Genomic DNA, 26227 nt, shown 5'->3' with positions numbered 1-26227 from the left:
AACAGTAGTAATATTAAAAAGGCACAGAAAACCGGGTCTGTCTAAAAACAAGTATTTAATTGCTACGCGTTTCTCAGTCCGTAAAGGACCGTTTCCTCAGGCATATACAAAGGTGTTCAACAGGCTACCATTTATACCTGACAGTGACCCGGAATCAAAATGTGGAGGTCATCTCCAAAGAATTGACAATAAAATGTTAAAAAACAAAAATACAATAAAAAATAGAACATGTATCGAAATTGTGTTTGAGCAGCAATCAGATAATATATTCATATCATGCAAAAAACAAAAAGAACAAACATAAAAACAGCATGTATTTGCATTGATGGGTAACACCTGTGATAGTGTTTCTGAAAAAATGCTAAACCTGTGTATGTATCCTATCCTATAGACAAACATGTTGTCACCTCAAAAGACTATTGGGCTATATGAAAATAAGATCCCAATGGTGACTATTGTTTAGTGTGCAAAACAAATCTGTATATAATCAATAAAGAATATATATATATATAAACTAGAAAAAATATATATGTTTTCCTCTGGGTTGGGCTCGAACCCTTGACCTTGTGTATGCTAGGCTTTTACTGATCTAAAAGAGCTATTCAGATATGACAACCAATGAGATTGATATCACTCGTAATATACCAAACAATAGTAGATAATATGGATGTATTAGAAATATGAGTTTGCAGAAAACATTGTTCTTGTAAAGAGCCCTCATATCTTATATTCTAGAAACAAAAATAAGATGGTTATGGTCGATAGATTCTAGATAGAACAAGAAAAATGGTCTTTTATGTATCTAGATAATGATTTAAGGAACACTATCTCAAACTAGCGGTCCCAAATATAAATTAAATGTCTATGTAAATGTTGAAGGTTTTCGATGAAGATTAAATGAAAGAATATAGCAATCCTTGTTTGGAGAGATATAATTACGCTATATGCTAGCTGTTGTAATACTGGTAAAAAAGTGATGTAAAAATGGTAAAAAAATGGTTCATGAAAAAAACCTATTGAGAAATATTAGAAAATTATATATATTAAAAAATCTAATGATATACTGCTATAAAAGTGTATATATATAAAAAGATCTTTCGTTTAAAGCATATATTTTTACTAAATGCTAGCTGTGAAGGTTCTAGTGATACTGCTCATGATATTCTTTTTCTAAACTCATATTGATAATAAATTGTTTCAATTATTTTGGGTGGGATACGAACCCGTGTCTATATATTTAAGGACCCTATGTTTAGTCCGATGAGCTATCTGGAAATAGCAAAGTATATAGGAATCTTAGTGTGGTTGACTCTAAACTAATCGATATAACATTAAAAATGCTGTGAGGATTGAGCGTATCATCCTGAATGCTGACTTTTAATTTTGATCCAGTGCAACATAAAAAGCGTGTGCATTTTGTTTAATAAAGATTTACACTTGAGTCGTTCTTGTGCGCTCGCTCTCTTTTCTTTTTTTTACATATAATGGTTCAGAAGAAGCATTTTATGTTTGAGGAAAGAAGTGAGCAGCAGTTAGCATTTTTTGTAATGAGGAAAGTCGGCTTGAGTATAAGATTTCCTACATATATTCCTTAATGTGAGAGTGCATAGTTAGAGACAGCAGCTGAATGTGGAGTGGGATTGATGAGTTTGGAGTGGTTTAGTGTGGGAGGTAAAGCTCTAACAATGGCAGATGCTACTGAACAATTGTGATAAGCTGCAGCAAAGCTAGGGTAGGCAACCTTGAAGAAGTTTTATATAAGGGGATGGCTAGGTTCCAAAAAATGTTCAGGATATATAGCCTGCTGTTCCTACAGATATGTGGCAAATGAGTACTGAGGGGCTGAAGAGGTAAAATAAGAGTGCATGCAAGCAGGGGCTGGCTTGTGCAATGTTAAATGTGCTCGCTGCCAGATTAAGGTTCACTTATGAACCTGTCCATCTGGTCTTGTGGCAAATGCATTTTACATTGCACAAGCCGCCCCCTAATCGCAGCAAATGATAAATGGAGCAATCCATAACTTGTTATGCTTCTGATGCTACAGATGAGCAGTGTTAGCTTAGCAACACACAGTGTTTTGCATTTAAGAGAATAAGTTACAATGTTAAAACAACATGACCATAGGTTTATGGTTCTAAAAGCCTTATAGCAAAATTCAAACTGGAATGGATATTATGGAGCCTCAACCATGTTTAACATGCCACTTTCCCATTAAGCCTTACTTTAAGAGCAAATAGGTGATAATCAACAAATTCATTTAGAGTCACCGTCAACCTACTGGACTGCAAGTCCAGTTTCCGTAGATAGCCTGCTATAGACAGAATCAGGGTTATACCATATTACTTCTATTTATATGATGGATTTAAGTGTCAAAGTTTGAGATACACTTGAGAGGGGTAGTAAGCAGTAAGACCATATTTATAGGATACAGCTCTAAAGGACCAGTACACTGCAAATAAGTGAAACATCTTAGCTAATATAGGATTGCTAAATCCTTTTAAACCTTTATCTAATGATTTTTCTGTAAAACATCACCGTTAAAGTCTATGAAGCTTTAAGTAGATAAATCTTTTAAAAAGCTTTTCTAAAGAATTATCGACCCTATAGTTCCTACTTATTGCAAACAATACTAAAAATAGGTTGTCAAATTAAAATATATTTTACTTCATTTTAAAGGAGTGATTAACAACTTTCTCCATTATCCCCATAATGAATTGAAACTGATCTATAGTCAATTGCCAGATCATATGCTTGTACAAGAAATGGATCAATGTAATGTAAGATGTAAAGTTCAAGTCCTAGGCCATATCATCTCGTCAATTTCAAGTTTTTGTCTTTCTTTAAAATGTAGTCAGTTAACCAACAAAGTAATACAATTTCACCTGTAAAAAAACAGTGGTTGTATAAAAAATGATAAGCAAAATAGTGTATAGAATAATTAACTAAAACATAAAAACTAGAGCTTTGCTATAATTTAAGTCCGTTTATTTCCAGGTGAACAGAGACATAAAACCAAATTAAATTGCAGCATAAATACAAAAAGTTTGTTCATCTGAACAAAAAAACAAAGACTAAAAATATTGGTTCTAATGACATATATAATCATTACATTGTAAACATTTTCAATAAAAGAAAATACAGTAAACATTAGTAAAATCTTTGGAATAATACCTCTTTCTGAACCTAAAGTTAAATAATATTTAAAATATGATCTTTGGGAGACAAAAAGAAAAAACCTGCATAAATATACATAGTATATTAGATCTGTAATAATTTTCGAACATCTGAAACCGTTTAGCAAAAGTTAAGACAGTTTTACATTATGAATAATATTGGATTAAAAAAACCTGAAAAAACAAGATGGCCCAGGAATATCACACACATACAAATCATTTAAAGGTTAATTACAGAAACATTAAGGTAAAAATAATAAATTGCACTATAATGATATAGCAGTTTATTTTTCGAGCCCCTTCAAAAATGCAAAAAGCATTCTACACCAATTAAAAATGCATGGAAAAGAAATGTGCCCAGTGCTATGAACGCCACTAGCCATGTACTTATAATGAATAAGTGAATACTATAGGAGATGGCGCAGCCAATAATTGAATAATCCAGAGATAAGAACATGATTGTTTAGCACCAGATATGTTTATTTACTATAATTTGTAATAGATTAAGACTGCTATATTCAGTTTTTTAAGCAGTTTATTTTTTACATTGATGTTCCTTTATTACAGGCACATCCACATCAATTTAACACAAGATTCTGCATTTTGGCATCCACTGATTCCTTTGTATTATTCTTTAAGAAGCAATGGAATAAAAATGGTCATTAGAATGGTCTAAAGGGGGATTCAATAGTTAACATCTTCAAAAAGCAGCTCTGGAATCCTATATAAATTACAATGCATGTAAATGTGTCTGCATTATTTATTTGCAGGAGTTAAAATAATAATAAAAAGACATCATGTATAACCAAACCCTAGAAGATGCTTCAAAAAATGTATTTTTAATTGTGAAAAATAATGCATTCGTTCCATGATGCAAAATATTAATCTATAGTAGTCTAAAATATATTCTAACTATATATATATATAAAAAATATATGTACTTTTTGACCCTGCAAAAATAAATAACATACCAGCAGAAGTTAATGATTCATATTTTGGGAAGATTACTTTATCTAAAATATATTTGAAGCTTTTTGATGATGTAGGAGAGTGCATTTTATCTTCATATATTAGAGGTATGTACTGGAAAGCAGAGGACATTAAGACTAAAGTCCTGCTAACATGTGGAAGAATCCATGGCGGAGAGGGTCAGGATGCTTCTGTCATTTGAATAGTAGGGATCCGTTTCGCTCCAAGATCTAGAGTAACAAAAAGAAAAAATGGACTGACTGGATACCTCTTATTTTAGTAGCGTATTAAATTGCTGGCTAGTCCTCACCGGTGAAAATGTTATAGTAACTGCAGATACAATCCATCACTATGAATAACCATTATCTATTAAATAAATGTTTTACTCCACATGCATGACAAGTTTAATGCTATTAAAAGAGATGGTGTAAAACCAACAAAAGATATCACCTAATTTTTTGTAATTATCAATAAAATGCAAATTATTGCTGTTACATGTACAATACTCAACTATATGACATCTGCACAAGTATGGGATGTAACTAAATTATATTGTTTTAAAACATAAATGTGGTCATGATCTTTTTTTTTTTATTCTAAAATATTTCAGGTGCAGCCCAACAAACTACAACTCCCAAACAAAAGTCAGTATTCATTTTATGTTAAAGAAACCTCATTGAAGTGTTAAAAAAACTTGTTTTAGTAGTTATTGGACCTTATTTGGTGTATTTGTTGTTCTCTACAGAACCAATCTCTTGTTATAGGCAACAACCAGATGAAAACATGTAAATGTGTATTAATAATTACTATATATACAAGGAATGTATCCATATTCAAAGTGACAGAAGATTATTGACTATAGGGTATTTTTAAGTTCACATCAGCTTGTAAGAGATAGCAATTTAAATGTCCTTAAATCTCCATGTTCATCCTCTTCCTCTAAATACAAACAAATTTCTTTATTAAAAGAGCTGGTTGAACAATGATTCTGCACAAGCCATAACTGTCTCACTTAGAACCAGCATCTAATCAGATAGAAGAAATGTACTTATTTTACTTGTACATTGTGTTTTCTCCTATTCTGTTTAGTTCATATTGAAGCATACATGTGTTGGACAGAAAATAGTATCTTATATAGGAGGGATGAGCAGTCTACACATTTCTTTTAGATCCTGCTTTAAACTAATCTTTAAAAATATGTGAGACCATATAGCTGCCTTTCAAAAGCTTCCTAATATAAAGATGACATAAATCTTAGCTAAAATATCAGTATTTTCTTGAGATCATAAATCATAAGGATTTATAAATTTTAAACAATTTTCAAATATTTAAGAGCTCTTACTACATCAAGACTACAAAGAAAGTCTCACACTCTTTAGATCAGGGCAGAGCGGTGGAAAACAAATAAAAGAATTAGTATTTCCGGTATCAGACAAATACTGCAAAGCAAACTAAGCAGTCCATTAGGCTACATTGTCCTAGCTAAAGATCAGAAAAGGCAACTACTCTTATTACGCATAGGGCCATCCACAAAATTATTTAAAAATTAACTTCAAAAAGAAAATGTATGCTTACCTGATAAATTTCTTTCTTTCCTAAGATATGGTGAGTCCAAGGCTTCATCAATTACTGCTGGGAAAACCACTTCTGGCCAGCAGGAGGAGGCAAAGAGCACCGCTGTCAAACTGTTAAGTATCACTTCCCTTCCTACCACCCCCAATCATTCGACCGAATGTAAATGGAGAAAAAAGGAGTAACACAAGATGTAGAGGTGCCAGAGGTTTAGTAAAAAATATCTGTCTTGAAATAAAGGGCGGGGCCGTGGACTCAACATATCCGGTAATAAATACATTTATCAGGTAAGCATACATTTTCTTTCCTAAGATATGGTGAGTCCACGGCTTCATCAATTACTGTTGGGAACCAATACCCAAACTAGAGGACACAGATGAATAGGGAGGGACAAGACAGGCAGTCCTAAACAGAAGGCACCACCGCTTGAATAACCTTACTTCCAAAAGACACCTCGTCCGAGGCAAAAGTATCAAAATTTGGAGAGAGTATGCAAAGAGAACCAAGTTGCAGCCTTGCAAAACTGTTCCACAGAAGCTTCATTCTTGAAAGCCCAAGAAGAGGAGACAGCCCTAGTGGAAAGAGCTGTAATTCTCTCAGGAGGCTGCAGTCCAGCAGTCTCATAAGCAAAACTAATAATTCTCAACCAGAGGGAACTAGAAGTAGCAGTAGATTTTTGACCTTTACGTTTCCCAGAGAAAAAAACAGGCCAGAATACTGTTGAAAATCCTTAGTCGTCTGTAAAAACAGAATTTATGTTTACCTGATAAATTACTTTCTCCAACGGTGTGTCCGGTCCACGGCGTCATCCTTACTTGTGGGATATTCTCTTCCCCAACAGGAAATGGCAAAGAGCCCAGCAAAGCTGGTCACATGATCCCTCCTAGGCTCCGCCTACCCCAGTCATTCGACCGACGTTAAGGAGGAATATTTGCATAGGAGAAACCATATGATACCGTGGTGACTGTAGTTAAAGAAAATAAATTATCAGACCTGATTAAAAAACCAGGGCGGGCCGTGGACCGGACACACCGTTGGAGAAAGTAATTTATCAGGTAAACATAAATTCTGTTTTCTCCAACATAGGTGTGTCCGGTCCACGGCGTCATCCTTACTTGTGGGAACCAATATCAAAGCTTTAGGACACGGATGATGGGAGGGAGCAAATCAGGTCACCTAGATGGAAGGCACCACGGCTTGCAAAACCTTTCTCCCAAAAATAGCCTCAGAAGAAGCAAAAGTATCAAACTTGTAAAATTTGGTAAAAGTGTGCAGTGAAGACCAAGTCGCTGCCCTACATATCTGATCAACAGAAGCCTCGTTCTTGAAGGCCCATGTGGAAGCCACAGCCCTAGTGGAATGAGCTGTGATTCTTTCGGGAGGCTGCCGTCCGGCAGTCTCGTAAGCCAATCTGATGATGCTTTTAATCCAAAAAGAGAGAGAGGTAGAAGTTGCTTTTTGACCTCTCCTTTTACCGGAATAAACAACAAACAAGGAAGATGTTTGTCTAAAATCCTTTGTAGCATCTAAATAGAATTTTAGAGCGCGAACAACATCCAAATTGTGCAACAAACGTTCCTTCTTCGAAACTGGTTTCGGACACAGAGAAGGTACGATAATCTCCTGGTTAATGTTTTTGTTAGAAACAACTTTTGGAAGAAAACCAGGTTTAGTACGTAAAACCACCTTATCTGCATGGAACACCAGATAAGGAGGAGAACACTGCAGAGCAGATAATTCTGAAACTCTTCTAGCAGAAGAAATTGCAACCAAAAACAAAACTTTCCAAGATAATAACTTAATATCAACGGAATGTAAGGGTTCAAACGGAACCCCCTGAAGAACTGAAAGAACTAAGTTGAGACTCCAAGGAGGAGTCAAAGGTTTGTAAACAGGCTTGATTCTAACCAGAGCCTGAACAAAGGCTTGAACATCTGGCACAGCTGCCAGCTTTTTGTGAAGTAACACAGACAAGGCAGAAATCTGTCCCTTCAGGGAACTTGCAGATAATCCTTTTTCCAATCCTTCTTGAAGGAAGGATAGAATCTTAGGAATCTTAACCTTGTCCCAAGGGAATCCTTTAGATTCACACCAACAGATATATTTTTTCCAAATTTTGTGGTAAATCTTTCTAGTTACAGGCTTTCTGGCCTGAACAAGAGTATCGATAACAGAATCTGAGAACCCTCGCTTCGATAAGATCAAGCGTTCAATCTCCAGGCAGTCAGCTGGAGTGAGACCAGGTTCGGATGTTCGAACGGACCTTGAACAAGAAGGTCTCGTCTCAAAGGTAGCTTCCATGGTGGAGCCGATGACATATTCACCAGATCTGCATACCAAGTCCTGCGTGGCCACGCAGGAGCTATCAAGATCACCGACGCCCTTTCCTGATTGATCCTGGCTACCAGCCTGGGGATGAGAGGAAACGGCGGGAATACATAAGCTAGTTTGAAGGTCCAAGGTGCTACTAGTGCATCCACTAGAGCCGCCTTGGGATCCCTGGATCTGGACCCGTAGCAAGGAACTTTGAAGTTCTGACGAGAGGCCATCAGATCCATGTCTGGAATGCCCCACAGTTGAGTGACTTGGGCAAAGATTTCCGGATGGAGTTCCCACTCCCCCGGATGCAATGTCTGACGACTCAGAAAATCCGCTTCCCAATTTTCCACTCCTGGGATGTGGATAGCAGACAGGTGGCAGGAGTGAGACTCCGCCCATAGAATGATTTTGGTCACTTCTTCCATCGCCAGGGAACTCCTTGTTCCCCCCTGATGGTTGATGTACGCAACAGTTGTCATGTTGTCTGATTGAAACCGTATGAACTTGGCCCTCGCTAGCTGAGGCCAAGCCTTGAGAGCATTGAATATCGCTCTCAGTTCCAGAATATTTATCGGTAGAAGAGATTCTTCCCGAGACCAAAGACCCTGAGCTTTCAGGGATCCCCAGACCGCGCCCCAGCCCATCAGACTGGCGTCGGTCGTGACAATGACCCACTCTGGTCTGCGGAAGGTCATCCCTTGTGACAGGTTGTCCAGGGACAGCCACCAACGGAGTGAGTCTCTGGTCCTCTGATTTACTTGTATCCTCGGAGACAAGTTCGTATAGTCCCCATTCCACTGACTGAGCATGCACAGTTGTAATGGTCTTAGATGAATGCGCGCAAAAGGAACTATGTCCATTGCCGCTACCATCAAGCCTATCACTTCCATGCACTGCGCTATGGAAGGAAGAGGAACGGAATGAAGTATCCGACAAGAGTCTAGAAGTTTTGTTTTTCTGGCCTCTGTCAGAAAAATCCTCATTTCTAAAGAGTCTATTATTGTTCCCAAGAAGGGAACCCTTGTTGACGGAGATAGAGAACTCTTTTCCACGTTCACTTTCCATCCGTGAGATCTGAGAAAGGCCAGGACGATGTCCGTGTGAGCCTTTGCTTGAGGAAGGGACGACGCTTGAATCAGAATGTCGTCCAAGTAAGGTACTACAGCAATGCCCCTTGGTCTTAGCACAGCTAGAAGGGACCCTAGTACCTTTGTGAAAATCCTTGGAGCAGTGGCTAATCCGAAAGGAAGCGCCACGAACTGGTAATGCTTGTCCAGGAATGCGAACCTTAGGAACCGATGATGTTCCTTGTGGATAGGAATATGTAGATACGCATCCTTTAAATCCACCGTGGTCATGAATTGACCTTCCTGGATGGAAGGAAGAATTGTTCGAATGGTTTCCATTTTGAACGATGGAACCTTGAGAAACTTGTTTAAGATCTTGAGATCTAAGATTGGTCTGAACGTTCCCTCTTTTTTGGGAACTATGAACAGATTGGAGTAGAACCCCATCCCTTGTTCTCCTAATGGAACAGGATGAATCACTCCCATTTTTAACAGGTCTTCTACACAACGTAAGAATGCCTGTCTTTTTATGTGGTCTGAAGACAACTGAGACCTGTGGAACCTCCCCCTTGGGGGAAGCCCCTTGAATTCCAGAAGATAACCTTGGGAGACTATTTCTAGCGCCCAAGGATCCAGAACATCTCTTGCCCAAGCCTGAGCGAAGAGAGAGAGTCTGCCCCCCACCAGATCCGGTCCCGGATCGGGGGCCAACATTTCATGCTGTCTTGGTAGCAGTGGCAGGTTTTTTGGCCTGCTTTCCCTTGTTCCAGCCTTGCATTGGTCTCCAAGCTGGCTTGGCTTGAGAAGTATTACCCTCTTGCTTAGAGGACGTAGCACTTTGGGCTGGTCCGTTTCTACGAAAGGGACGAAAATTAGGTTTATTTTTGGCCTTGAAAGGCCGATCCTGAGGAAGGGCGTGGCCCTTACCCCCAGTGATATCAGAGATAATCTCTTTCAAGTCAGGGCCAAACAGCGTTTTCCCCTTGAAAGGAATGTTAAGTAGCTTGTTCTTGGAAGACGCATCAGCTGACCAAGATTTCAACCAAAGCGCTCTGCGCGCCACAATAGCAAACCCAGAATTCTTAGCCGCTAACCTAGCCAATTGCAAAGTGGCGTCTAGGGTGAAAGAATTAGCCAATTTGAGAGCATTGATTCTGTCCATAATCTCCTCATAAGGAGGAGAATCACTATCGACCGCCTTTACCAGCTCATCGAACCAGAAACACGCGGCTGTAGCGACAGGGACAATGCATGAAATTGGTTGTAGAAGGTAACCCTGCTGAACAAACATCTTTTTAAGTAAACCTTCTAATTTTTTAGGATCTTTGAAAGCACAACTATCTTCTATGGGTATAGTGGTGCGTTTGTTTAAAGTGGAAACCGCTCCCTCGACCTTGGGGACTGTCTGCCATAAGTCCTTTCTGGGGTCGACCATGGGAAACAATTTTTTAAATATGGGGGGAGGGACGAAAGGAATACCGGGCCTTTCCCATTCTTTATTTACAATGTCCGCCACCCGCTTGGGTATAGGAAAAGCTTCTGGGAGCCCCGGGACCTCTAGGAACTTGTCCATTTTACATAGTTTCTCTGGGATGACCAACTTGTCACAATCATCCATAGTGGATAATACCTCCTTAAGCAGAATGCGGAGATGTTCCAACTTAAATTTAAACGTAATCACATCAGGTTCAGCTTGTTGAGAAATGTTCCCTGAATCAGTAATTTCTCCCTCAGACAAAACCTCCCTGGCCCCATCAGACTGGTTTAGGGGCCCTTCAGAACCATTATTATCAGCGTCGTCATGCTCTTCAGTATCTAAAACAGAGCAGTCGCGCTTACGCTGATAAGTGTGCATTTTGGCTAAAATGTTTTTGACAGAATTATCCATTACAGCCGTTAATTGTTGCATAGTAAGGAGTATTGGCGCGCTAGATGTACTAGGGGCCTCCTGAGTGGGCAAGACTCGTGTAGACGAAGGAGGGAATGATGCAGTACCATGCTTACTCCCCTCACTTGAGGAATCATCTTGGGCATCATTGTCATTGTCACATAAATCACATTTAATTAAATGAGAAGGAACTCTGGCTTCCCCACATTCAGAACACAGTCTATCTGGTAGTTCAGACATGTTAAACAGGCATAAACTTAATAAAAAAGTACAAAAAACGTTTTAAAATAAAACCGTTACTGTCACTTTAAATTTTAAACTGAACACACTTTATTACTGCAATTGCGAAAAAATATGAAGGAATTGTTCAAAATTCACCAAAATTTCACCACAGTGTCTTAAAGCCTTAAAAGTATTGCACACCAAATTTGGAAGCTTTAACCCTTAAAATAACGGAACCGGAGCCGTTTTTAACTTTAACCCCTTTACAGTCCCTGGTATCTGCTTTGCTGAGACCCAACCAAGCCCAAAGGGGAATACGATACCAAATGACGCCTTCAGAAAGTCTTTTCTATGTATCAGAGCTCCTCACACATGCGACTGCATGTCATGCCTCTCAAAAACAAGTGCGCAACACCGGCGCGAAAATGAGGCTCTGCCTATGATTTGGGAAAGCCCCTAAAGAATAAGGTGTCTAAAACAGTGCCTGCCGATATAATCTTATCAAAATACCCAGATTAAATGATTCCTCAAGGCTAAATATGTGTTAATAATGAATCGATTTAGCCCAGAAAAAGTCTACAGTCTTAATAAGCCCTTGTGAAGCCCTTATTTACTATCTTAATAAACATGGCTTACCGGATCCCATAGGGAAAATGACAGCTTCCAGCATTACATCGTCTTGTTAGAATGTGTCATGCCTCAAGCAGCAAGAGACTGCTCACTGTTCCCCCAACTGAAGTTAATTCCTCTCAACAGTCCTGTGTGGAACAGCCATGGATTTTAGTAACGGTTGCTAAAATCATTTTCCTCATACAAACAGAAATCTTCATCTCTTTTCTGTTTCTGAGTAAATAGTACCTACCAGCACTATTTTAAAATAACAAACTCTTGATTGAATAATAAAAACTACAGTTAAACACTAAAAAACTCTAAGCCATCTCCGTGGAGATGTTGCCTGTACAACGGCAAAGAGAATGACTGGGGTAGGCGGAGCCTAGGAGGGATCATGTGACCAGCTTTGCTGGGCTCTTTGCCATTTCCTGTTGGGGAAGAGAATATCCCACAAGTAAGGATGACGCCGTGGACCGGACACACCTATGTTGGAGAAAAAAAAAAAAAAGATAAAGCATGCACAACATTCAAGTTGTGCAACAACGTTCTTTATGAGAAGAAGGATGAGGACATAGAGAAGGAATAACAAATTCCTGATTAATATATCTGTTCAAAACCACTGTAGGGAAAAAAAAACCTTCCAAGAACACAAATTAATATCTATGGAATGCAAAGGCTCAAACGGAGCCTGCTGTAAAACTTTAAGAACAAAGTTAAGGCTCCAAGGAAGAGCATTAGACTTAAACACAGGCCTGATTCTGATCAAGGCCTGACAAAAAAATTTGCACATCTGGCACGTCCGCCAGACGCTTATGTAGCAAAATAGAAAATGCAGAAATCTGACCATTCAGGGTACTGACTAACAAATCCTTCTCCAGACCTTCCTGGAGAAAAGACAAAATCCTAAGAATCCTGACCCTACTCCAAGAGTAGCCCTTAGATTCACACCAATAAAGAAATATACGCCATATCTTATGGCTAATCTGTCTAGTAACAGGCTTGCAAGCCTGAATCATGGTCTCAATGACCGACTCAGAAAAACCACGCTTAGACATAACTAAGCGTTCAATCTCCAAGCAGAAAGCTTCAGAGAAACAAAAGAATGGAGCCTAATTAGAAGGTCCCACCTCAGGAACAACCACCAAGGTGGAAGAGATACATCCCTGCAAGGCCTGTATTCAGATCCTGCAAGGCTATGCAGGAACTATTAAAAATACCGATGCCCACTCCTATGTGTCCCCAGGAGAGCAAACTGGGGTACAGGGATGTCGGACTGAAATCCCAAAGAACCACCAGGAATTTTAACAGAGCAGCCTGCTGATCTCTAGACCCTTAAACGTAACGAGAAAGTTTGGCGTACTGCCAACTCCAACAACTCCCATTTTAAGGTTAACCTGGAGAACACCTCAGGGAGAAGCGTCCACTCCCCGGAATGATCCGACTCTCAAGAAGTCCGCTCCCGGTATCCACTCCTGAAATGAGAATAGTGGAGAGACAACAAATGTGAGCGTCCACCCACCGAATAATCCACGCCAGTCATGGCTAAGGAACTCCAGGTTCCACCCAGGTGGTTGATGTAAGCCAATGAGATGAAATGGTCTTAAACAACTGAGGCCAAGCCATCAGAAAATTGTATAACGCTCTCAACTCTAAGATGGTTATGGAAAAGCAGACTCCTCCCAAGTCCATAGTCACCAATCCAACAGACTGGCGTCCGTGGTCATCATTACTCAGGAAGAACTCCTGAAGCATGTGTCCCGAGACAGATGCTTCTGCGAAAACGACCACAGGAAAGAATCTCATGTCGACTGACATCTATCCTCAGAGACAGAACCACATGATCCCGTTCCACTATCTGAGCATGCAATGAAGCAACCATCAGACCAATTACCCCCATACATTGAGCCTCTGAAGGGCCAAACAGTAGAGTGCAGAGAGAGGCAAGAATCCTTGATTTTTCTAAACTTTGACAAAAATATTGTCAGAGATAGGAACTAATATGGTCCCTAAGAAAACTACCCCTGTAGCTGGAACAAGGGAACCCATTTTCAGATTCACTTCCCATCCGTGGGAATGAAGAAAAGACAACAAGATCTCTGTATGAGAGTTTGCTTGTTGAAAAGATCGCGTCTGAACCATTGTTTCGTCCAGGAAGGGTACCACAGCAATACCCCAAAACCTGATCCGTGGCAAGGCCAAAGGGAAGAGCCACAATCTGAAAATGTTTGACAGAAAGGCAAAACTCAGGAACTTGAAAATACATGTCCTCCAGGTAAATGGTCACCATGAACTGACCCTCTTGGACCAAAGGAAGAATGGAACCACTGATTTCCATTTTGAAGGATGGTTGTTAGATCTATCATATGTCCAAAAATTCCCTCTTTTTCGGGAACCATGAACAAGAATGAATAGAATTCTAGAACCTGTTCCCTTACAGGAACTGGAACTATCACTCGCAGGGAAGAGGTCCCAAACGTACTTCAAAATTGCCTCACTGTTATCTGGCCTGCAGATAAAACAGAGGAGGAACCTGCCTCTGGGAGGAAGGTATGAATTCTATGTATAAAACCTGAGATACTATGTCTGCAGCCCATCTGGGACATCTCGTATGCATGTCTGAAGACAGAGAGATTCCGCACCCCACTTGGACCGATCCCGGATTGGGGGCAACCTCCTTTAGGTCTATTTATCTTTCCTAGTAGTAGAAAAGACCCTTTTCCACCCATAATATCAGAAATATTCCTGTCAGATCAGGACCAAACAAGGTCTTACCCTTGTAAGGAAGCGCCAGATGTTTGGAATCAAAGGAAAAATCCACTGACCATGAACATAGCCACAACGCCCCGCGGGCTAGCACAGCAAAGCCAGATATGGTACTTGTATGGTATCAGAAATAAAAGCGTTGACTAGCTCAACAGCCATAATTCTGTACTAGATCTCCTCCAAAGGAGTCTCTACCAAATTGGAATCAAACAAGGCATCGCACCAATAAGATGCTGCACTTGACACAGTGGCAAAACAAACTTCCATCTAAGCCATCAGCTTAGTCCATTCATCCTAAAAAGAACAGCTATCCTCTCTAGGAATCGTAGTTCTCTTAGCCATAGTATAAATGCCCTACTACTTTAGGCATTGTGCACCCTGATATTTAATGGAGACAGCGACAGGAAACATCTTTTTAAAAAGACAGGAGACGGGAAAAAGGAAACCCTGACTTCTCCAATTCCTGTGAAAAATCTCCTAGCACGGTCTGGAACAGGAAAAACTTCCACAGAGGAAGTAGCCAAAACCTTCTTTAACAATACACAAAGGTGTTCAAGTTTAATCTGAAGGATACAACTTCAACATCAGATGAAGGAATTATTCTGTCTGAATCAGAGTTTTCACCCTCAGAGGCTACCAACATATTCTCCTCATCAAACCTATGAGAAAGGGCAACCAGTGTAGCAGCAGGAGGTACAAAGACCTTACTATCTGAATCTCTAATTTTTCTCTTGCAATTTCCCTTTAGTATAGGAAAAGCAGATAATGCCGTAGATATCGCAGAAGATACCTGGGCAGTAAATTCTGCAGGCGCAAAAACTCCTCCATGAGATTGAGGAACCACAGGGCACTGCATGTGACGCCATAAAGGCTTGGGGCGTTAAAGGAGAAAGCTGTGGCATTGCCTAAACAGCATAATCCTTGGAGACAACGGGCTCAGAGACAATACTCTATCTCTACCCTTAAGAGAGTAGTGAAAACATTTGAAACTATTATATATATTGTTTGCACTATCAAATAAGGAAAAACACCAGCGACTCTCATACACTGCTTGCGCCTTCTAAAGGTAAGCCAGCATGCAATAACCAACAGAATTCTTTCTCAAAAAGAACACAGGGCAGGAATGTATATACCACTGGTTTCCATTTTTTTGTACATTTAATAGTTAAACACGGTCACTTTAAGAACAGCAGTCCGTGGCAAGTCTAGCTTTAAACAAATTAAAGCAACAAGAATGGCCGTTACACCTCAGCCTAAGGGCTGAAAACCTGCCTGACATTTTAGCACAGCAAAAACAACAAAGTTATCCGCGAAATACCCATTTGTATAGATATAACTGAAAGCTAACAACTTAAACCGGAAAACACCAAGAGGGAGGTGCCTGAAGCGGACCTAAAATTAATTCTGTGCAAGCCCCAGAAAAAATATCGGAGTCTAACAGACACCACTCCACTAGAAGATCTGAAGTGGGTCACGTGACTGCCGACAAGAAACTGCACTGCCATTACGAGCGCACGTTTCTCAACAGGGAGAGAAAACCATAATGGCGGCAAAACCGCAATGAGAGGTCCAAAAAATAAAACATGCAAAGCGCCTCATTTTTCTCACAAAGTGCCTGCCTTCTGACCCTCACACAAAGTACAAAAACTTTTCCTTATTAAATAAATATAAAAATACCCTCCATTAGCACTCGTTATAGAGTACAACAAAACAATTGCAGCAGAACCCTGCCAGCTGTAGGGAAAGTTCAGGGAAATATAAAAAAAAAAAATCTATGAGCCATGAGAGAAACAAAGGGATAAACAGCCCACACTTAAATACAGGGGAAACACTTAACCAGAATAAAGTAAAAAAAAAAAAAAAGTCTCCATTCACACAGCAGTGCCTGCTCTCTGCCTAAAAATATCTCTATAAAAGATATGTATGTCCCAGAAAATGTTGCAGGTCTTTCAAAACTCATTAAGGGCACAGTCTCCCATACCTAGAAGACAAAAGGCACTTATCTGCAGTCTGGCCGTCCAGCAGGACGACAGCTGACACAGCGTGGAAGGATGCCAACTCCTTACAGAGGCCTGTGGAAAAAACAGAAAGATCAGAGCAAACCTACTCTGGCTTTCTATACTAGGGTAGCAAATATGTTAGGAAAACGCAGCAAGACCCACCTTACAAGTTCTTAACTGCTTTAAAGCCACCACTGCCCTACTGAAGAGACTAACGTTGAGTACGGCTAGACCCAATCTTGAGAGGAAAGGTCAGAGTAAACCTACTCTGGCTTTCAAAATAATAAAATCTTGATTGAAGTTAAATAAATCCAATCTTCTTCAGACACCAAAACTTCTCCTCCTTGCACCGAAGGCAAAGAGAATGACGGGGGTTGTGGGAAGGGAAGCGATACTTAACAGTTTGACTGTGGTGCTCTTTGCCTCCTCCTGCTGGCCAGGAGTGGTATTCCCAACAGTAATTGATAAAGCCTTGGACTCACCATATCTTAGGAAAGAAATACATTTATCAGGTAAGCATACATTTTCTTTTTTAAGTTAATTTTTAAATAATTTTGTGTGTGAGACTTTCTTTGTAGTCTTGATGTAGTAAGAGCTCTTAAATATTTGAAAATTGCTTAAAAGAAAATATATAAATCCTTATGATTTATGATCTCAAGAAAATACTGATATTTTAGCTAAGATTTATGTCATCTTTATATTAGGAAGCTTTTGGAAGGCAGCAAAAACAATTTATGTCTAGGTTTAAAATGGTGTTTCTGAAAACCTTTAAAATGAAGTTCCATGGAGGACTGTTGCTCACCATCCTTAAAAGGTCCTTACTATACTCTCCAAAGTGAATAACCCCTTGAGAATGTGGCCACAGTAACATTTTTGAGTTTATAATAAATGCATACTATTTAGTATTAGGAGCCTACTACATAGCAGACATCACACGGAGTATGGTCAAGGAAGGGGAGTAGGAGAAGAAGCCTGAGGACATATGGTAAGTTTCAACATACTCCAACTATTAGCCCTGGAAATAAAAAGTTTAGATGAAGTTTAACCTGGAAGGCTACCTTTTTGGCACATTTTCAATCTTTTTTTTTTTTTTTAAACATTTCTACAGAGGTTAGGACCATTGTCTTTTATAGCAATAAATTGACGCCCTCTTCTGCACTCAGATTACTCTTATCAATTATGGAAAGCTTATTTTGCCTAGTGTGTTCCTAGCAACAGTGTATCTGATGTTAATCAGGTATACAAACACCTATTCTATTAATAGCAGTAACCAAAGTCATACTTCATTTTTGCCCTGATTTCAGGAACATCTCAGTGATAAGTTGACTAACCATAAACCATGAGACTCCAGCATGAAGATAATTATAAAACCTCATCTGCTGCAGTCACTCAAGATTGCAGTTATGTTTGAGTCCTATTTTTACTTACCTTAGTTTAAAATGAGACTGGTAAATAATGTAAGTTTTAATTAAAACTGGAAAACAAAATCCGTCATTGCAATTTATCCAAAGTGTGGGTAAAAGAGCAACAAATTATAAATGTAATATACATTCTAAACATAATATATTTCTTCATTGGAAAGTGTGTTCATCAATGCAAAGTAAATTATGATGACATAAGCATCACACAATGGTTGTCAACTCAACAAATAAAAAAAGCGAATTGAATTTTCTCCATGACCAAGTGGTGCCAATATAAGGTTTCATTTAGGGTCTCCCTCTCTTAAACATATTCATTGGTCAGTAGACCAAAAAAATCCATATATTCAGCCCCTTTTGCCCGTTCCTTCAATATTGTGCTGAGAACAGGGTAGCTAAAATGGTATAGATACCCCATAGCAATGCTGACTTAATCTATGTTGTGTATTCCCAGGGAATGTTTTTGTATTTTGTTGGCCTACTTGACAAACCACTCACTGTAGGAAGCATTGACAGAGACCAAAAGGCAGCCACACTAGAGGGGATGCACCCTAGAGAATCCAGTGAGGTGTTTCAAGATACTCCTAAAAAAGGAATGAGGCAATATAACCCATTAGAACCCGAATACTATGACACCACTTGAGTATGAGAAAAAAATATTCTGTTAAAATAACTTTGCTAAATAGTCATTATAAAGTATAGATTACATTTGCTACAGGGATAATTTTTATATGTTATCATATGAGTGAGTTTTGTGACCAAATCGATGCATATTGACACACTTTACAATTTAGAAATAAAAACCTTATTCAGATATATTAACCAGAATAATTTGAAGAAAAAAAACAGCTCCCATTAAAAGTTGCAATTTCTGAGCCTACATTTGTCAAACTTACAAAACATTCTGGGTTGTTTACCCATTAGATGTAACTGAATTTCATCATTGTATTTTGACTTTTTGTTTTAGATTATTTTATTTTTAACTGGAGACGAAAAGGAGTTAAAAAGATCTAAACCAGTAGTTTTTTTTTTTTTTTAATATTTTTGATATTCAATAATTTGAGGAAAGCTTACGAGACTCAGAATTTTGAAACTTGTGGGGAAACCATTTTTAAGTAGATAACAGAAGGAAACTGCCATGCAGATTGAAATACCCAAGATAATGAAGAGTGGAAAAGCTTATTAAAAATCAACATTCTTCTTCAGGCAAAAAATATAAATAAAAAAATAATACATTTATCATTTTGTAAACAACGCTTTTATTTATGAAAATGAAGATATCTGATACGAAATATTTTTTTTTACACTTTTTGTTTATAACATGTTTTGTATAAATATCTACTTTTATTGTAACTTTCTTCTACAGAAGTAACTTCTCAAAAATAAGCATTTTGTTTGTAACATTTGCCCTAAATAGAAAATAAACAATTTTCATATTGCTTAATGCAAATAAAAAAAACAAATAGGAATGAAGAGAGCAAGAACTAAAAAAGGTGATTATATGTAAAACAATAACCTTCAGTACTGATTGAGGTTGCAATAACTTATTAAAGCCTTTAAAAAGCCATCAGCACTGAAGGGGTTAAATAACTCAACTGAACTGTAAGGTATAACCACACAGTCAAAATAGTATGCAATTATAACGACAAGACATTTTAAAAAGTGAATATCACATTTTTTTTAAATAAATAAAATATTTTTAAACTGACAAAATTCTCAACAACAAATACAGTTTATGAGCTTACGGAGTAAATGTGATATTGACTGTAGAGAAGAGCGATGTACAAAAGGTTTTACTTTACATTGTTTGACAGGATAGTTAGAAGGATAACAACAGGAAAGGCGCAGCTAATGAGACATTAAGAGAATTACGAAGCAGTCCGTTCAAAAACACTGCATTTCTATAAGGGGAAATTAAAAATCGCTTTAAACCTTTTGTACATCTGTACAAGAACCAGAGCCCAAACAAGCCAATTATAATGTACATGAAATCAAATGATCCCATACAACCCAAGAGTGATTTATGCAGAGAAAATGCTAACAGGAAGGCCAACATTTAATACAAAAGACACATACAAGACAAATACAAGTATTTACAAAATAAATGTACCAAAAAAAAAACACTGGAGACTAATGGATTTTAAAATAATAATAAAAAAATACTTAAAGTATATAGATCTTCCCATCTTATAACCAGAAAATCTATTACAAATGCAAAATGAGTGGTATTTAACATTGTATCTCAATCATTTCCCCCTGTGACTGAAAGCAGAACCCTGCATTTTCTTTCCTATTCGTCTAAAGCTGCAGGTTCATCACTTTCCAGTTTATATGAGAACCTTTGGCAGCAAAGGCTATTTAGAGAGGTTCCACACCTGGTGACCCGGGGTGGGCTGCATCGTCCGATCATTCGTTCCAGCATTCTTCTAAAAGACAAGCACGCTGTCTCTCCACCTGCGTAGCAGCACATTGAGTCCAAGCACTTGATACCTGATCCTGTCTCAGTAAGCTGGTAAGTAAATAGAAATATGAATGCAATGTACCGTTACATGCAACATTTTCACATTCATGTAAATCAACAATTGAATCCAGAAGATAAGAGAAATTGAAAAAACTAACACGTGCCATGAAAAAAATGCATTGCTGCATGTGAAACCCTTTACATTAAGGCATTTTGTAATTGATTTCCTTCATATTGTAAATATCTGTGATGCATACCAAGGGCTAGACTAATGTACCTACTTCATTAACTGCTATATTTAGCACAAACTTCGGCCCCAACGTATTATTCAGTTTATTTTCTTTTACTTTGCACATTTAAGTGAATTGTAGTCACACTAATGATAAAATATAAAAACCCAAATACTTTGTTACACAAACACTAATTAAAAGCTTACACTATACAAAAAAATGTGGAGTTTCTGCTCAATGTCTGTAAAGAAGTTATAATGTAATCAGCTAATTACTCTTGGGATGATACAAATTGTTAACACTGCTGTGTAAGTGCACTCTCTTTATTGAGAGAAAGTAAGGCATGTTTATATTAGCATACCACCACTCCAATGTCCTTTCAGCTTTTGGACACAACTACCAGACTACACGAGTAGACCAACGTATGCCACAAGCAGGTTTTTGACAGGTTGTAGAGAGCACATTTGGTGATTATTATTTTTTTTTTTAGAAATTCTACACTAGGGTATGATGAATCAGTGAGATGTGCACGGGAATATAGCTAATGTACTCAGTTATACAAAGACATTAAAATTTATAGTAGTATCCATATTTTAATGGCAAGTTACTAATATTCACATTTAAGCAGAAAAATGAGCCGGTGTTACGTCAAAACAGGCTCCCTCATCGAGAATTATATAAACGCACTTTATATATGTTTGAAAAGTATGTGTGGAATGCAATTACATAATGAGAAGCATGCGCACATGGAGGTAGCAAATTTCGATGAGAGGAAATATATATATTCCTTGCATTTCAATCTTAAAGTGGGTACGGACATGCATGCATGCGCACTTGAAGATGGTAGCAAATTGATAGGCTAAAGACAAGAATTATAATGCATGTGTTTCCCTTGTTCCAGACAGTAACTTATGACATAGAAAGCATTTTTAAGAACTATAGAAATTTTTTGAGTGAACGCAAAAACAAAAAAAAACAAAAGGGAGATGTAAAGCATATTGAATAAAAGAAATCAAAAGGCAAGCCATATATCCTACAAATACTATTATCTGTTAATACAATCTTAATAAATAAAGCTTCTGCACAGGCAATAAAACATGCAAATCACAAGCAAGCACTGTATTGCCTTTGTAGAAATAACAAAAACGTTTATGTAAGTGTGTGTGTAAAATATGTTATGCCAATATACCATTATGTACAGTTCCTAATCTACTCATGAAAAACACACAATGAATAGTTAGGGAATCGCTAATGAATGAATATACACAACAAAATGGAAAGAATGTGTACCACACTGATAAAATGTGCCTGCATTATCTGACATGCCACAAGTGATTACACATCACAACGACAGAGGTACTACCTAGTATGCTCAAGTGTTGTGTTGGTTGGATGCATCAGCTAGCAATTGCCTATTGTCCGACCCTCTGTGCTGGCTTTCAGCAAAGTCAAATGCTGAGCTGACTGAACCCTTATCCTCTTCCATCTATAGGGATATAAAAGTTACAGATCTAGTAAAACTGACACTGAAATGTATTTAGTAGAGAAAGACATACTAACTACTGCACCACAACTGGTCAAGGTACATAGTGGGGACTACTTTGGCATGTAGGTAACCTACACTGAAGTCGTTTGCATGCTATTCTGTAGTAGCCTTGCAAGTACATTCTATAGCAGTTACAAATAAAATGTCACTGCACAACTGAGCAATATGTAAGACTATTCTTAGACAAAAACATTGCATTTGTGTAAAGTACTACAAGGGATGTCAAGAAGCCTCTTCCTTCCTGATAGACATTTTAACTATGTCACAATGTTATGCTTAGAATATATCAGTGCCTAATGAAATAAAAGGCCTGCAGGGAGTGGTAGAGACAGATGTAGAGGTAGGATGTGCCAAAATGATGCCTCTCAGCAGAAGATGGAAAAAAAAAAAAAAAAAAAAAAAAAAACCAGCATCCTAACAACTGACTGACAGGATCGTAATAGCCTAGCCTCATAGAAACCTGCAAATTATATCCCTCTTTTAAAGTTGGTTTAGAAATATTTGTATACAGGAATCAGTGTACTATGTTCAGGTCTAACACACTGGAAGCATCAGAGACTGTGTTCTTAAAGGGAAACCCCAGAATTTTCTTTCATAATTTGGATAGAACATACAATTTTACACAACGTTCCAATTAACTTCCATTAAATATGCTTTGTTCTCTTCCTATCCTTTGTTGAAGGAACAGCATTGCACTACTGGCAGCAAGATGAAAAGATTTAGTCAGCCAATCACAAAAGACAAATGTGTGCAGACATTAATTAACAGCAGCTCCTACTAGTCTAGAATATGTGCGTATTCTATTTCAACAAGGGATACCAAGACAACAAAGCACATTTGAAAATAGAAGTAAATTTAAAAGCGTCTTAAAATTACATGCTCTATCTGAATCATGCAAGTTTAATTCTGACTTTCCTACCCCTTTAACGTGCCCTATATCTATTCTTTTCAGACTTAAAAGGACAGTAAAGTCCAAATTAAACTTCCAAGATTCAGATACAGCATGCAATACCAAAGTAGGCTTATAGGAGCTTAGGAGTGTGCACGTGTCTCTAGCAGTATATGACAGCTTTGTTTGCAACTATGTATAACATTGCTATAAACACTGTTGCCAGTTCCTGAGTTAATCTAAAATTACTTCAAGAAAGAGAACTAAGTAAAATTTATAATATAAGTACATTGGAAAGTTGTTTAAAATGTCATGCTCTAGCCAATCCGTTTAATATTTACATTACTGTCCCTTTAAGACCACTGTGCTTATGGAGAGCACTAGGATTTCCCTCACACCTGGTTCATTACACTCTTTAGCGCCTATTAGTCTGCTACCCCTCTCTCTAGCTCTCGGCATATATTAAACTTTACTCTCTCGCTTCACAGCTGTGTCTGATTGTGAAGCGGGAAGTAGCCCATTGTTAAAGGGACACTAAACCCAAAATGTTTCTATCATGATTCAGGTAGAGAATAAAATTTTAAACAACATTCCAATTTACCACTATTATCTAATTTTCTTCATTCTTTAGATATCCTTTGTTGAAGAAATTGCAATGCACATGGGTGAGCCAATCACGAGGCATCTATGTGCAACCACCAATCAGCAGCTACTGAGCCTATCTAGATATGCTTTCAAGCAAGGGCTATCACAATAATGAAGCAAATTAGATAATAGAAGTCAATTAGAAAGTTGTTTGAAATTCCATGCTTTATCTGAATTATGAAAGAAATTTTTTTGGGTTTCCTGTCCCTTTAACCCCTTAACGACCAAGGACGTGTCAGGCATGTCCTACAAAAAGTGTCAGTTAATGACCAAGGACGTGCCTGGTACGTCCTCCGGTGTTTCAAGCGGTGGAAGTCATTGTGATCGCTTCCAGACGCTTTCAAGGTATTGCAGTGATGCCCTGATATTGAGGCACCACTGCAATACCTTTTTTTACCCACCGATGCAGAGACAAAACTTTTTAACAAAATTGGGTACTGCCAGTACCCAAGATGGTGGCATATAGGTATAGGGTGAAGGGTTAGAGAGCCGTTTGAGGGAGTCAAGTGCTACTTGTACTTATTGCCCTATAACTTGCAAAAAAAGCAAAGAAGATGTAAACATTGGGTATTTCTAAACTCAGGACAAAATTTAGAAACTATTTAGCATGGTTGCTTTTTGGTGGTTGTAGATGCGTAACAGATTTTGGGGGTCAAAGTTCAAAAATGTTTTTTTTTTTTCCATTTTTCATCATATTTTAAGAAAATGTAAAAATAGTCTGGTCACTTAAGGGGTTAACGACCAGCGCCGTACCTCTCTCTCTGCTGCAATCTCGCTCAAAAGAGCGAGATTGCGCTATTTCTACATGCCCCACAAGTGGGGAGCTGTAGAAATAGATTTGCAGAGTTACCAATGCAGAGAGGGCCACTCTGTGGCCCTCTCTGCATCGGACAGCGGTGGTGCCGATAGTTGGTGGGTGGGAGGGTGAGGAGGGAGGCAGGAGGACGGCCCATCACTGGAGGAGGGCGGGAGTGGGTGGGACCACTACAGTACTTAAAGGGACAGTCAAGTCCAAAAAAACCTTTTATGATTTAAATAGGGAATGTCATTTTAAACAACTTCCCAATTTACTTTTATCACCAATCTTGTTTTGTTCTCTTGGTATTCTTAGTTCAAGGCTAAACCTAGGAGGTTCATATGCTAATTTCTTAGACCTGAATGCATTTTGACCACTAGAGGGCATTAGTTAATGTGTTTCATATAGATAACATTGAGCTCATGCACGTGACCTGGAGTGAGCACTGATTGGCTAAAACGCAAGTCTGTCAAATGAACTGAAATAAGGGGGCAGTTTGCAGAGGCTTAGATACAAGGTAATCGCTGAGGTAAAAAGTATATTATTATAACTGTGTTGGTTATGCAAAACTGGGGAATGGGTAATAAAGGGATTATCTTTCTTTTTAAACAACAAAACTTCTGGTGTTGACTGTCCCTTTAAGATGGGGGTGACAATTGTAGGGGAGCGAAGAGAGCTGTTTGAGAGGGGTCAGGGAGGAATCAGTGGGATGTGTCCAGTGGGAGGCTGATCTCAACACTAAAGCTAAAATTAACCCTACAAACTGCCTAATTAACCCCTTCACTGCTGGGCATAATACAATTGTGGTGCGCAGCGGCATTTAGCGGCCTTCTAATTACCAAAAAGCTATGCCAAAGCCATAAATGTCTGCCATTTCTGAACAAAGGGGTTCCCAGAAAAGCATTTACAACCATTTGTGCCATGATTGCACAAGCCATTTGTAAATAATTTCAGTAAGAAACCTAAAATTGTGAAAAAGTTAAAAAAATTTATTTGATCACATTTGGTGGTGAAATGGTGGCATGAAATATACTAAAATGAGCAGAGATCAATACTTTGGGGTGTCTACTAAAAAAATTATATAGTTTTGATAGGTAAATATAACAAAAAGGCTATATTTCAGTTTAAATGTACTGATGGCAAAAATGCTAAAAATGCTCTGGTCTTTTGGGAAGTTTTAGTCTGAAATGGCCGGTCCTTAAAGGGTTGCAATTTCTGTCCGAGGACTGGATTCTGATTTGATGATGATTTGAAGAAGAAGGCAGCTACGTAACGGTGGGGGGAGTCTGGCTGCCATATTTACCCGGTATTACACAAGTTACCGAAAGTGATTACTACAGAAGCAAGGCTGCATGGCAGGAGGGATATACTGCAGGCGGATCTTCGGTTCTTATATTTCTAGCGCAAATAATGTTAAGGGAAGTGTTGAATGTCCCTTTAATGCCAAAATTTCTTTAATTCAAAATAATGTCCATAATAGGGTAAAAAGAGTACAGCGTTTCGGGGTGCATGACCCTTAATCATGTGATAAAATAATGTACAGATTCACCTGTTTAAACACCTGAGATTTAACCCTTACATTCTATGTACATAGCTTATGCTGAAACTAACAGCTCCATCTAGTGAGTCTATTGGAGCAAATCTGACAATAAAATAC

The 26227-nt window shown here is 38.3% G+C and overlaps 1 protein-coding gene across 1 annotated transcript in view; it reads right to left on the bottom strand.

Moving 5' to 3' along the window:
- Positions 1-2640: 2640 nt before the first annotated feature.
- ATP11B (ATPase phospholipid transporting 11B (putative)) overlaps positions 2641-26227 on the bottom strand; it is a gene marked incomplete in the record, with an annotated part of 701724 nt that continues 678137 nt past the window's right edge. The window contains 2 exon segments of the mRNA XM_053710175.1: positions 2641-4372; positions 20379-20512. Of these exon segments, the coding sequence (XP_053566150.1) occupies positions 4291-4372; positions 20379-20512 (216 nt within the window).

Source organism: Bombina bombina, chromosome 4 (genome assembly GCF_027579735.1).
Source record: "Bombina bombina isolate aBomBom1 chromosome 4, aBomBom1.pri, whole genome shotgun sequence".
In the NCBI taxonomy this organism is placed as follows: Eukaryota; Metazoa; Chordata; class Amphibia; order Anura; family Bombinatoridae; genus Bombina; species Bombina bombina.
This window is presented reverse-complemented; position numbering and strand designations above follow the sequence as displayed.